At 43.2% G+C, this 12,679-nt stretch overlaps 1 protein-coding gene across 2 annotated transcripts in view; it reads right to left on the bottom strand.

Annotated features, from left to right (window-relative positions):
* Positions 1-12,679, bottom strand: part of taok3a (TAO kinase 3a) — a 50,889-nt gene that overhangs the window by 19,744 nt on the left and 18,466 nt on the right. Inside the window, exons 3-11 of one of the 2 annotated variants that reach the window (XM_079270262.1) lie at positions 8,802-9,041; positions 6,534-6,605; positions 5,775-5,876; positions 5,395-5,440; positions 4,234-4,330; positions 3,636-3,749; positions 2,492-2,583; positions 2,168-2,261; positions 51-132 (exon numbers count right to left, since the gene is read on the bottom strand). In XM_079270262.1, the coding sequence (XP_079126388.1) occupies positions 51-132; positions 2,168-2,261; positions 2,492-2,583; positions 3,636-3,749; positions 4,234-4,330; positions 5,395-5,440; positions 5,775-5,876; positions 6,534-6,605; positions 8,802-8,933 (831 nt within the window). In that variant the 5' untranslated portion in view covers positions 8,934-9,041. Of the gene's footprint in view, positions 1-50; positions 133-2,167; positions 2,262-2,491; positions 2,584-3,635; positions 3,750-4,233; positions 4,331-5,394; positions 5,441-5,713; positions 5,877-6,533; positions 6,606-8,801; positions 9,042-12,679 lie in introns of those variants that run through there. The other variant, XM_079270263.1, reaches the window with a different exon arrangement.

The following is a 12,679-nucleotide window of genomic DNA, read 5'->3' as shown; positions in this document are numbered from 1 at the left end:
GACAGGAAGTGAGGTCACAGCTGGAGGGATTACAGAGGAAGCCCACTCACTCGTAGCAGCTCCCCCGAGGAGGGTCTGTCCTGAGGAATTTTCAGTAGGCAGTAGTCGATAAAGCTCCGGAAGGGGTCAGACCTGGGTGAAGAGAACAGTGAGGGAGTGAGTTCTCAGTCAGACATATTTAAATTAGATTAACTTTAGCAGAAATAGCAGTGACAATCTAATCATAGACTGCCTTCAGCCACACCTGACTGTCAATGAATGTTTAACTCGATGAGTAACGCTCTGTCCTGTGTGTTTATGGAATCAATGAATAAAACCAGAACAATCCTATTTAATCTCTTAGTGCATCCCTATGTATGAACCATATATGGATTTTGTAAATATGTGGAGCAATAAAAACATAGGAGCCACTGGAGCCGTGACACTGACTCTGATCTAAAAATATCCTTGTGAAAACACAGTGTATGTATCACTGTGTTTGGATTGCTAACATTAAAGTCAAATGGGGGTTCTATTTAAGATTTCGGGGTCGTTGCGGGGTCAGTAAATGCACCCATCCACCTACCACCACCTCCTCCTCCACCACCTCCTCAACATCTAACGTCCTCTGTGGATCGCCGAGGTCCATGAGTGCACTTTTATGTCATGCCCAATGTGTGTGTACAGTGTGGCCTCTGTACTGAAGTTACACCACACAGCCGATGTCTCTACTAGTCTCATCTGGCGGGATGTTGCTAACGCCTCGGGGCCGCTGGAGCTCCTCCAAAAATACCACAACCCTGCGCCGCCCCACACAGTCGCTCGCCTCAGCACGATGCTGGAAAAAAACACAACGCTAATTTCACAACTTCAGGCAGCAGATTCCAACGAATAAGACTCCACCTGCCTCGTGTTCCTGATGACTGAGCCCATGACATGTGCTCTCTTTTGAGGTGTAACGATGAGCACAGTTGGGGTTTCAGGGTCCAGGAATGTCTTCAGGCTGCTCTGAGGCAGGTAGAGAACCACTTAGAGCCTCTCGCCTCGCAACACACAAGCAAACACCAACACGACTCTGCATGCTGAGCACCAAACGCAACGCTTCACTCTCATACCACGGTGGTGAAAGCATGGAAGATCACAAAAAGGTAAATTACAAGGGGAACATCAAACAAAGGGTTACAATTTGATGAGTGTTGTTTCACCCCCATGAGAGTCGCACTTCACATGCAAAGTGTGAGTGGTGGCTTCAGCAAGTCAGACGATCGGTGGAATATTTGCTGCCTTGCTGACGTCCTGCTAGTAACCTTTTAGATCAAAAGTATACATTTACATATCTATCCTCTTTCAAGCTGTGAAATACATTAACCCAATCTCATAGTAAATCCCTCCATTTATCTCCAGGTTTGTGGAAGCAAAATAAGAATGTGGAGGAATATTTGCTGCTTGGGAATATTTGCTGCTTCGTTGAGAGTATGTATGTATGTATGTGTATATATATATATATATATATATATATATATATATATATATATATATATATATATTAAAACCTGCTGGCCTAAAATAAATTGTTTAGTTTTTTTTTTAATGTCTGGAAGGACAGTCTCTGGAGAATCCATTAGCGTCCACAATCGTAAGCTGTGATGCTGAGAACAGCAAGAAAAAAACAGTCTCTTTTCCCATAATAATCTCGTTAGTATGGCAAACACAAGAAGATGTTTTAACTTCTAGAACAACATTAGAATAATCGCACTGCTTTTGTTTTATGCTGATGTACACGACACTATGCCCTACAGCCCAGCAGGAATGCTGTGGTATTTACACAGTATTACTTTAGTCGAGGTTTCCAAGGTAATTACATGAGAGACTTTAGAGCGTGACCTCGCACAAGGCCTGTTGCAGGGATCATAGGTCGGGCAGATTAACACAGGGATGTCTTACCCTGACTGAGCCCGGATCGGATTGAGCTTTAATGTTCACAGTTGAGTGGAAGTATTGCATCACCAGTTCTACTGGATTTTCTTGGTTTGTGGAGGATTTTTTAGCTCAATCACCATCTTTTAAAAACTTTCACATGTTGGACAGCATTCTGCAAAGACTAAGCTTCTTATAATTAAAAGGATTTTTAAAAAAACAACAACAAATCACTGAATGGAAATATTTGGGAGGTTGGTTTTCAACTCACCACTCGTTGGACTGTAGCGTAGGAGAGTCGTTCTGTGCGATGTGATATAAGGCACTCATGGCATTCATGTTGAACAAGGGTGGTTTGCGCTCCGCTGAAATAGGAAAAGATGGCGAGAAGTCGGAGAAGAGTGATGATTCAGAGCCAAGTTTACACAATCACCAATCAGCTTCTCCGTTAATGAGGCAGATTCAAGGTCTCTGAAGCATGCAGGAAGAAATTAGATGTTTTTCTGTCGTCCTGTTCATTTGAAGTCAGCTTCAATGTGCTCTTCATGGGCCTATAAATGCATCCTTTGACCCGTAGGTAGAGAAGTATGCTCACCCAGTTCAATACAGGTGATCCCCAGGGACCAGATGTCCACTTTCCCCTCGTACTGACCCTCGTCCATGGCTAGGATCACTTCTGGGGCCATCCTGAGGACATGCAAATGCACACAGGCACGCATAGTTGAAGTATGGGGGGGGGGGGACCCATGAAAATGTTATAATCTGCTAAGCCTCTCAGAGCTTTTAAAGACTCTGGTGTGCTGTGATAGCGGCTCAGTTTTAGGAAAATATGAGTGTGTTTCTGTAAACGTGGAGTGGGACAACTTGTGTATGTGTGCGTTTGTGAATTTAACAGAAGAAGTGAGACGAACTTGTGTGCTGCTGTTAATGTAATGACTTTCATTCACCAACAAAGCTGCGTGAAGTGTGTGAGTGAGTACTATGGTGCGTAAGCGTAGAGCTGAGGATTTCTATACGAGAGGCAAACAACAGAGGGCATCACAGTAGCTTCTGTTAACGATATAGAATAGAGAGGTGAGAGTCTCAGGAAAGTCCTTTTCAGACTGGTGCGAGTCTCTGCCGGTCTGTCCTGAGAGTTTCTCGTCAGCTGATCATCCGATCTACCATTCAAGTGGCAGTTTACGTCAATGTTTGTCCAAAATGTCATCACTTCATCCCGCATAATTAGCATATGTATTCTTAAGTTACGGCCAAAAACGTTTTATGAGGTCACAGTGATCTCGACCTTTGACGACCAAAATCAAATCAGTTCATTCTTCAGTTCAAGTGGACTTTAGAGACAAAGTTGAAGAAGTTTTTCTGAGGTTGCACAATAGGACGTACAACCTGAAAAATAGAATCCCTCTGGCAACGACCGTCGTCAACGCAGAAACAAATCCTATGATTTATGAGGTTGGCTTCAGGTTTCAAAATAAAAAAAAATACAACTGACAGCCTGAAGGCAAACAACATGACGTTACAAATGCAGACGATAAAGCAATTAAAGCGGCAAACTTGTGCAACACAGTTTGCTTTCTTTTTCATTGAAATTGCACGACACTGAAGAAATACACCAATAAAAATATTTAGGTTCAAGCTAGGCTTCTCGGCACATGTAGTGGCGTGGTGTGAGGTCTCCTGTGTTGTGCCCCCATCATGTGTGTGTGTGTGTGTGTGCGTCTTGTCGCGTTTATACTCACCAGTAAGGTGTTCCCACAAAGGAGTTGGCGGGTGAGGCAACGGAGGCAGAGCCGAAGTCGGCCAGTTTGACCTGACCCAGCTCCGTCATCAGGATGTTACCAGCTTTCACATCTCTGGATGAGGAGAGAGGGGGGGGGGGGGGAAGGCTGTGAGCGTATATAATCATGGCAGCCAAAGGATCTATAAATGCATTATGCTCTACCATCGGACTTGACAAAGAGGTCACTGGTGCAGTGTATTTATAGATGTGATACGTTTTTATGTCTTTTTAAAAATTCTGAAATGAGGCCTGTGATGACACAGCACAATCAAAAACGATTCATGCAGCGCCATCGTTGGATGCTAATCATATTTTGACCGCCATAAAAGATGATACTGTGGACACCGGTGAGACAAGAGGGTTGTTACCTCCTCACAGTGACGGATGGACCGTACGTACAGAGATGAGGTTTTACAGCTTAATGAGTAAACGCTGCAATAAAGGGAGAGCATCAGCGTCTCTCATCTCATCTTATCGCCTGTCTTATCATGCTTTTGCTCAAGTCGCTTCATGTTCCTGATGGGAAATGGTTGGGGCCAGGAAACAAACTCACTCACCTGTGAATCTTGTTATGGGAATGTAGGTAAGCCAGTCCTAGCAAGGCGCCATGGGTAATAGCAGCAATTTCCATCTCTTGCAGTGGTTTCTTGTGAACTTGGGGAGAAATTGGTACAGAAGAGATGAGTAGGAGCCGTCTAAAGACTTGAATTATATAATAATGAACTGTCAAAGTTCTCCAGAAATACCGTCATAATGAAAGCATTTGCATAAAGTTATGAAGTGCAAACCCAAAACATCATAGTTTTAGTAATAAAATAATATACCCATCTGTCCCGCTGATACAGCAGTGAGAAAGTATTCTCTTGGCTTCTAAGCGGGCTCCCTGTGGACTGTTGCAGTGACGGGGAGACTGCGTGCCGAAGCAAAAGGTCACAGCAGAACTCAAAAAGTCCCCAAAAACAGGCCAGAGCCAACTGTCGCGACTACATAGGTGCTTAAAATAACACATTAGGTTCAGCTTAGGGACGCTTCGAGGATGGACCCTTAAGGAGGTTAAAAAAAAAGGGAAATGTTTTTTTGGTTTGTTAAAAACAAGTAGTTAAGCTGGACACTAAATCAAAGTAACATCGATATGTTCTTCCATCTGTATGAATCCTGTGAATCAAAGTGATGTGTGAGGACATGTATGGAGGACTTTGCTCTGTGTCGTCTCTTATGTTTTAGTGAGGTTCACACGTCTAAAACATGTCAAAGAACCGCAGGAAACAGCCAGAGACACAACATGAGGTTTTAAGGGTTTAAGCGGTAAATGCAGCAATCGTCTAGCAAAACCTCATGAACTAAGGTCATACAGTCATCTGGACTGATGTTTATGTTCAGCTACTGAGAGGGAAAATCAGGTATATTAATGCATACAGAGAGAATACAGTGTAAGTCTAGGCACGTCTACTGTGGTCAACTAAAGCTAACTGAAGAACATGTTATATGTCGTTTGTTTAATCCAAACAATAACCCAAACGGGGTTTTTAGCCTGTATTGAATAAGTTGAGTGAGTTCAAGAATATGTAGGTATTTTCATGAAACATCATAACTATTTTATACTATTTGTAGGCTAACTTTCCAAATACAGTTACTGAAAAAGGTCAAGATGACAAACATGTACAAAAAAACTTTATATATATATATATAATAGTTTAAACGTTCATAAATACACTTACCCTCTAGTAGATCTGATGCGGAGCCCAGGCAGTACTCCATCACCAGCTGAAACAGAACACAGTCACAGCTGAATAACTTTCCATTCACATGCGTGTGTCAAATATCCTTAACAAAAGCTTCAGGTCACGTTTGTGAATACTTCTAAAATTGTTCTCTAAAGCAAAGGGATCACATTGTGACGTCTGCAATGGAGGTGGTACTGATTAGGACAGTAGTAGGCAGTAGGAAAACACAGCTACTAGCAGGATATGAAAACAAATAAAAGACAAAGAGGCAAGAATTCAGACAAAGAGGACGGGAAGAAAAAGATAAACAAACCATGTTGCAAGACTGAAACAAAGAGTGGAACAAAGGGAGATGTGGACACGGATCCACTAACCCAGGCAGTGTTGTCTTTCAAGTAGCAGCCTTTGTACTCAATTGTGTTCGGGTGTCGCAGATGTCCCAAAAACTTGACCTCCTTAATGATGTCCTGCCACTTCTGCCGAAAACAAAAATCAGACACACAGATGGTTTACGCACTGCAGGTACAATCACAAGTACACTTAAGTGGGAACTGCTGGGACTTTTGATTGCACCGGTGCAGCTGGCGTCACTGTAGTAACCACTTCAACAGGTATTATGAACTTCATACATCTGTTACCATTGTGTATAGACAGACAGGAGGGGGTTGTTCAATGGCCCTGCTCAAAGATAAACGAGAAACACGGTAATAAAATGCATAAATTGAAAGCTAGCTCTCAGGGGAGGAGGAGACGAAAGCCTCGGCTAGTTAGGAACATTCTGACAAAGTGATGCAGGAGTCCTCACATAAAACCATCACTCAACGGATTATAAGAAGAAAGTTTACCAAACCACAGAGAAGAGGCCTCGAGTTTAAATGCAGAGTAAGCTGTGATCAGACGCCTTCTCAAACATGCTGTAAGTGCTTGAGGGAGGCCCATGTTCCTTTAGGGTCACTAACCATCAAAAACAAGACATCTCACAGTCTCACGAGCTAGAGCCAAGCTTTGGGTGAATATGATTCGAGAGAGACTTTCAGCACTTGTTCTCACTGTTACCGGATTAGAGACAGTGAGAAATAAATGTCATCCGACTGTGGGCTGTCCAAATGTGTGAGTGAGGTAGACTTCCTTACTTCGGTAGTCTGCTTGCCATTATAGGACATCTTTTTGATGGCCACCACCTCGTTGGAGTAGGAGTTACGTGCCTGGAGAAGAAAAACAGGCAGGTGAGATCGTGGTAGTTTTGTAAATTTGACGTATAAAAACGTAGACAGACAACCCTCACAAATACACATGCAGTCATCCTCTCTCACGACATCACAGGGCTCTCTTATTTAGTCCCCTGGCAATTACACTCCATAAAAAGAATATGGCATGAATAAATGTGTGCGAGTAATTGCAGAATTGCGGCAGTGTATGGTTGTTTGCGTGCAGCGTAATGTCTCAGGGAGACATCGATTATTGTTTCAATGTATGTTTTAAATCTCCTTTACTTTTGCCTTTATGCTTTTAATGGTTTCATGTGAAGCACTTTGAATTACCTTGTTGTTGAAATGTGCTGTACAAATAAACTTGCCTTGCACCCATGTTATAGTGAGTTATAAAGCATTTTTTTAAATGATACTTGTGAATGCTAAATAGGGGTTTAAAGCAAAGTGTTACTAACTCATGTATGCCTTAAGGGTGATCCAGATGTGAGCCGGATAAATTCGGTGCACGCAAAGCATCATAATGCCTGAGTGATGCAGCAGAAACAGATTCTCTCATTTGAATTTAAACACATTTCCGCCTGATCAAAGCACTCAACAACGTGATTAGGGGAAGCCTGCAGGTAAGTGATATGTGGTTGTTCTGCAGCTACTGTTGCTGCTGGAGTCGCCTGAGCACATCCACATGGCCACGCTGAACCCGCGGTGTTAACCTCAAAGGCATTTGGCCTTAGGAGCAGCAGCGCTGCAGCTCAGCCTGAGGTCTTATGTCCGCTTCATCCCACTTTCAAATGAATGGGAATTTAATCTTGAGATTCACATGGAATTACAGTAACAGCAGGCAACGGAGTATACCCATTTGGTTATTTTTTTTTCCAGATTCATCTGGACCTTATGATTGCCTGTCAGTTCATGCATAATAGTCATTCCCTCCGGTGTGATTTATACATGGCTATAGAAGAGGGGGGGGGGGGGGAAATCATGTAACGCTGAAATATTGAAATGCATTCAGGCTAATTGTCATTGCAGAAGAAAGGGGATGCATCAATAATTACAAGAGGCTAATTCGTTCAACATGCACTATACAGTAGTGCTGCGTGTGTGTGTGTGTGTGTCTGCATATCCAGCATGGGGAATTTCCCTTGTACTCTTCTATAATAGAGTTCCTCCTTAATCTTAACATGCATACACTGTGGGTGCACATACAACTCTATACATTTCATTGGCTGTGCATGCATATTCAATCATTTTAAAAAATGCACGCGTTTACAAAAAGGGCACACTGTGCCACTGCACCGTTCCCTTCTAACACGCACTTGACGAGCCGCTGTCATCTTTTATAGTTCTAGCGTTGCAAATATTTACTTCCTAAATGTTAGATAATACAACCAGATCAAAGTACTGTAAAAGCTCAGCTTATCGTTGTTTTGTTATCCCAGCATGACAACCGATGTCATCACAAGGTGTTATTGTCTACATGCATGCTTGAATATTTGTGAGCAGATCAGTCCTTTCAGGATGTAAACTTTGAAGGAAATGTGTTTTATTTTCACGAAAGCTGCTCGGGGTAGGAGCTAAAGCTAATACGAGTTGTAATGTGGACAGCATAAGCGTGTCAGTGAGCACATCAGGGCAGGATTTAGAAGCACTCTGGAGCATGTTCGCCAGACGGACATGGGAACCAGGGTTACTGTGTGTGCGTGTGTGCGTGTGAATGACATGGCAGGGAAGAGGATGGCAAAACCCTGCCAGCCAAGAATATCCTGCCCCACGATGGACGGCCTCTGTTTTTCTATACCAAGAAAACAGCTGTCTTAGGAGGGCGGGAGAAGGCTTATCGCCCCCCAGCCCTGCATCTGGAGGAGAGGAAATGACGAGACTGCAAAGAGCCGCGATATATGTTCAACCCCATTTCTACACAGCTTTAGACTCAAAGGCTTGAGGAGAAATTAGCGATGACATTAATAAGAAAGGCGACAGAGAAAGTGCGACGAGGGAACCTGTCTCTACTTAACTGCATTCACTGAGCCGTAATGTAGCGGGCTACACTTATAACACGTGTACAAATCAATGAATCGCTAAGGCGGGACCTTGCTCATACACAAATCATAGCGATACTCGTGTATTAATAATCACCACGTAGTAAAGGGCTAAGAGTGCCAAAAGTACAGGAAATGGTGAAGTGGCACTTACGAAGTAGACGGCCCCGAAGCTGCCATGTCCGATCTCGTGCAGGTCACAGAAGACATCCTCGGGGTCATCTTTGAAGAAGAGGTCGGCCAGCTCGGGGTCCTTCGGCACTCCTTTCCGTGTGGACGACGGCATTATGGGCTGGACATGAGCTAGGCGCCGGGGACGACGCTCACATACACACTACTGCTGCTGCTGCCGCCACCAGATGTCCACGACGGGCCCGGCATTGGCCAGCTAGACCTGGGAGGCAAAACGGACATTTGTTGCCTTCAGGTTATAAAGATTCTCTTCAATTTAACACGGAAAAAAACAAAAACCTAAAATACATCACTTCCTGTGTGCAAGAGAATTTGGACCTGAACCAAATAAGCAAATATTGAAACTGTTCAAACAGCGTGTGGAGTGATTTACTATTAATATAATCAGTATTATATGAATTGCTAAAGCATTACACTGACACAAACACTACGCTGGTCACTGATTCCTGGAAACATCCAGACACTGTTTGATCTAATATTACTTCACAGCCCCTTTGAAGAATATCCACATTCATGTCCGTCTGTGTGTGTGTGCTCATGACTTTCTATTGTGCACTTGCGAGGACACAAGACTGGAAAAAAACAGTCATATGATGACGGCTAGCTGTCTGGTCCTGCTGCTCATCCAAGTCACAATCACACTTGCTCCCGTAAACATGAGCGTGCGCACAAAACACCCTTTACAGCTGAAGCTGAGTCACTGATGCATCATTTCCACACATGCACAAAGTGTAACAGTTGCCTGCGTGCAGACACGCACACTAAATGTTTTGTATCACAAGGCTGCAGCCAGGCTGTGAAGTGTGTACGCATCCTGGACACCCTGCGTCTCTCTCTCTCTCTCTAAAGGCCAGCCCCACACAGACGGAGCTGACATACAGGCAGAAGCAGCAAGACACACAGGCCAAGATACTAAGCATCATCCTAATGCCCTGCTCTTAAAGGGATCCAAGGCATCTCACACACACACACACGCACGCACGCACGCACACGCACGCACACGCACACGCGCACACGCACACGCACACGGTAGCTTTGAAAGCAGATCTAAACCACATCCATGGAAAGACTCAGCAGATGAGTAGAAGGCAAAGAGAAATGGAGCAAATGAACACAGATGTCACGTGAACACTCTGCACACCTCCCTCTCACTCTTCCTCTTCCTCCTCCTCGACTAAGATGTGTGAAGTGATGCAATGTGGCAACAACAGGTTGTAACACAGGGGACTTAGTAAAGCTGCCACTAGTCCAGCAAAGCCCTGTGTTTGGACAGACCACTGTGTGTGTGTCTGTGGTTACTGAGGATCTATGAATGGTATTGTCCTGAGAGAGAGCTGATTAGGCAAATGGCTTAGACAGATTTAACTCTGTGTGCGTGTGTGTGTGTGAGAATTCTTTACTAGACGTGCGCTGCTACACGCGACTGCGTGACACTGTACCTATGTGTGCATTAGTGTGCCTTGCATGCACACACCGGTGAGCACATGAGACTGTGTGTGTGTGTGTGTGTGTGTGTGTTACTGTGGGGGTGGGTAACGGTGCTAAAAGATTTGTTGTATACATCATTAAAGAAAATATATTTGAAAGAGATTATATAGTTTACGATAATCTGGCCTGGGTTACGCACACGACAACTACATACGTTTACACTGCACGACGCTTAACACTTTAATAACAGACCTATATTGTTTGTTTATCATATTCTATTGTACATTTTTAATTATGTCTTATACTATTGCACTGTTTATTGTCACGCACCAAACACCAATTCAGAATCCTTGTATGTGCAAACACATTTGACAATAAACCGTTTCTGAGTCTGAAACATCCGACATAAACGGATTTTTAAGGACAATCAAACTGATTTTCTTGACAGCTAATATCTAAACGCTTTGATACTTTCTCGCTCACGACATTTTAGAGATAAACGTTTTTTGTAAGTTTTCCTGTACATTTTATTCCGGCAGCGTTGGAATAACGCTGCCCCCAGGGCCCCCGTTGGTTCTGTGATGACGAATTGATGTCCCAACATGTTGTTGCAGGACCAAGTCCATCGGGCTGCTGGAGCTGGCTCTACACCATGTGCTGCAACAGACATAGCTAAATGGGACATCCCACTGTCTACTCTTGGCCAATAATATGCAAGAATAAGAAATATACACCGTAAAAAAAAAAAAAATGTAAACATCATCGCCGATAGTGATGTGTTTGATATGCATTGAGAAGGAAGACGGACATCGCTTCAGAAGGAGCCACAGTCTGTTAGAATGAAACTCAACATTTTGATCAGAATCCAGGTCAAACACAACTTGCAACAAAGAATAATAATAATAATAATAAGAAGAAGAAGAAGAAGAAGAAGAAGAAGAAGAAGAAGAATAAACCACTGGTTTTGTTTCCTGTACAATTCAAGCATTTAAAAAAAATCCAAAGTCTCCATTTTTTTATTAATTTCAGGTGCGGTAAAATATTATGAAGATTCAGAAGATCTTGCAAGTTCTTGCAAATAGTGCAAGATCAGAGGAATCACCAGAACTGACTCATACGAGACAGAAAAGAGGATTATGTCAGATGACATTCTTGTATATTTGCCTTGGTGGACTAAATAGATGCATGAAAACGTGTTGGGTTGAGTTTGATAAAAACTGTGTGGATTCATCTCATTCTCCCTCCAATCTTATCCTACACCAGCTCCTTAACTCCATTGCAAGAATGCTTCCCTTTGATCATTGGGTTTTAAAAAGAAAAGCTTTGACAAGGAAGAAAATGTGATTTTCTTATCATTCGTTTCGCACTCAGTCTCCTGGGTTTGCCCGTATTCTGTCTAAACTCTTGTGAGAGTGCAAGTGAAGTGCATTCTTCTGTATTTGCACCATTACACCAGTGCACACAAGCGTCCATGTGTGTGTGTGTGTGTGTGTGTGTGTGTATGGCCGAGGGGGGGGGGGGTTTAGCGGCTTACTGGCCCCCCTACCGGCTTTAGGCAGGAACAGGAATTAGGCAGACTGTGGGAATTCTTACTGGGATTAAAATCACCAGCTCTAAATCAGAAAAAAAAGAAACGTTAAATCCGCTAAATTGTGCGTTGAGACACAGAGAGGGCAGTATGTGCGGAAGAATAAGAATTACGTAATGATTCAGCTCCATCATGACATTATAGAGAGAGCAGGCTCAGAGCTTTGGAGTTGTGTGTGAAGGTGCACATGTAGGTAGACGTGAGCAAGGAAGCCTGGATCACACACACACACACCTATTAAAATAAATACAAAAAGAAAATAAATCACTGCACTTGAATACGTCTTTTAAATAAAAAGGTAAAGAATGCCAGAAGATAGAGGATTACATCTCACCAGAGCGCAATCTCCCTGGAGAGCGGTGCACGAGCGTGTGTGTGACGCGTGTGTGTGCATGCCTCCTGCATGACATTAAATGGGTCAACCCCGTTATGAATAATACAGAAGTCTGATTACGTGCACAATGCATGGTGATGACAAGCAAATTTAAAAAAGGGCCAAATGTGATACTGCTGTTTCTTATCAGGGACAATCTAAAGTGGCTGTTTCTCCTGTGACTCAATACACATTGCATGGATAGCGTACAGGTATCCATGTACGTACACACACACACAGACACACACACACAAAATCGTATTGGTACGTTACAAAAGGTCCATCCTCTGTACTGGCCCCTCGTGCACTTCAGTCATATCTATTAAGAACGTTGAAGAGTGATATATGTGATATATCTGGCAAATTGAAAGCTAAGTAGCAGGCAATTGATTGGGTCAACTATCTCAACAAGAATGATAACAGAAGTTATCTTCCCGTCACAGGTGCAACT

The sequence above is a fragment of the Melanostigma gelatinosum genome (genome assembly GCF_949748355.1).
Source record: "Melanostigma gelatinosum genome assembly, chromosome: 6".
In the NCBI taxonomy this organism is placed as follows: Eukaryota; Metazoa; Chordata; class Actinopteri; order Perciformes; family Zoarcidae; genus Melanostigma; species Melanostigma gelatinosum.
Note: the sequence above shows the minus strand (reverse complement) of the source record. Positions and strands in the feature narration are given on the sequence as shown.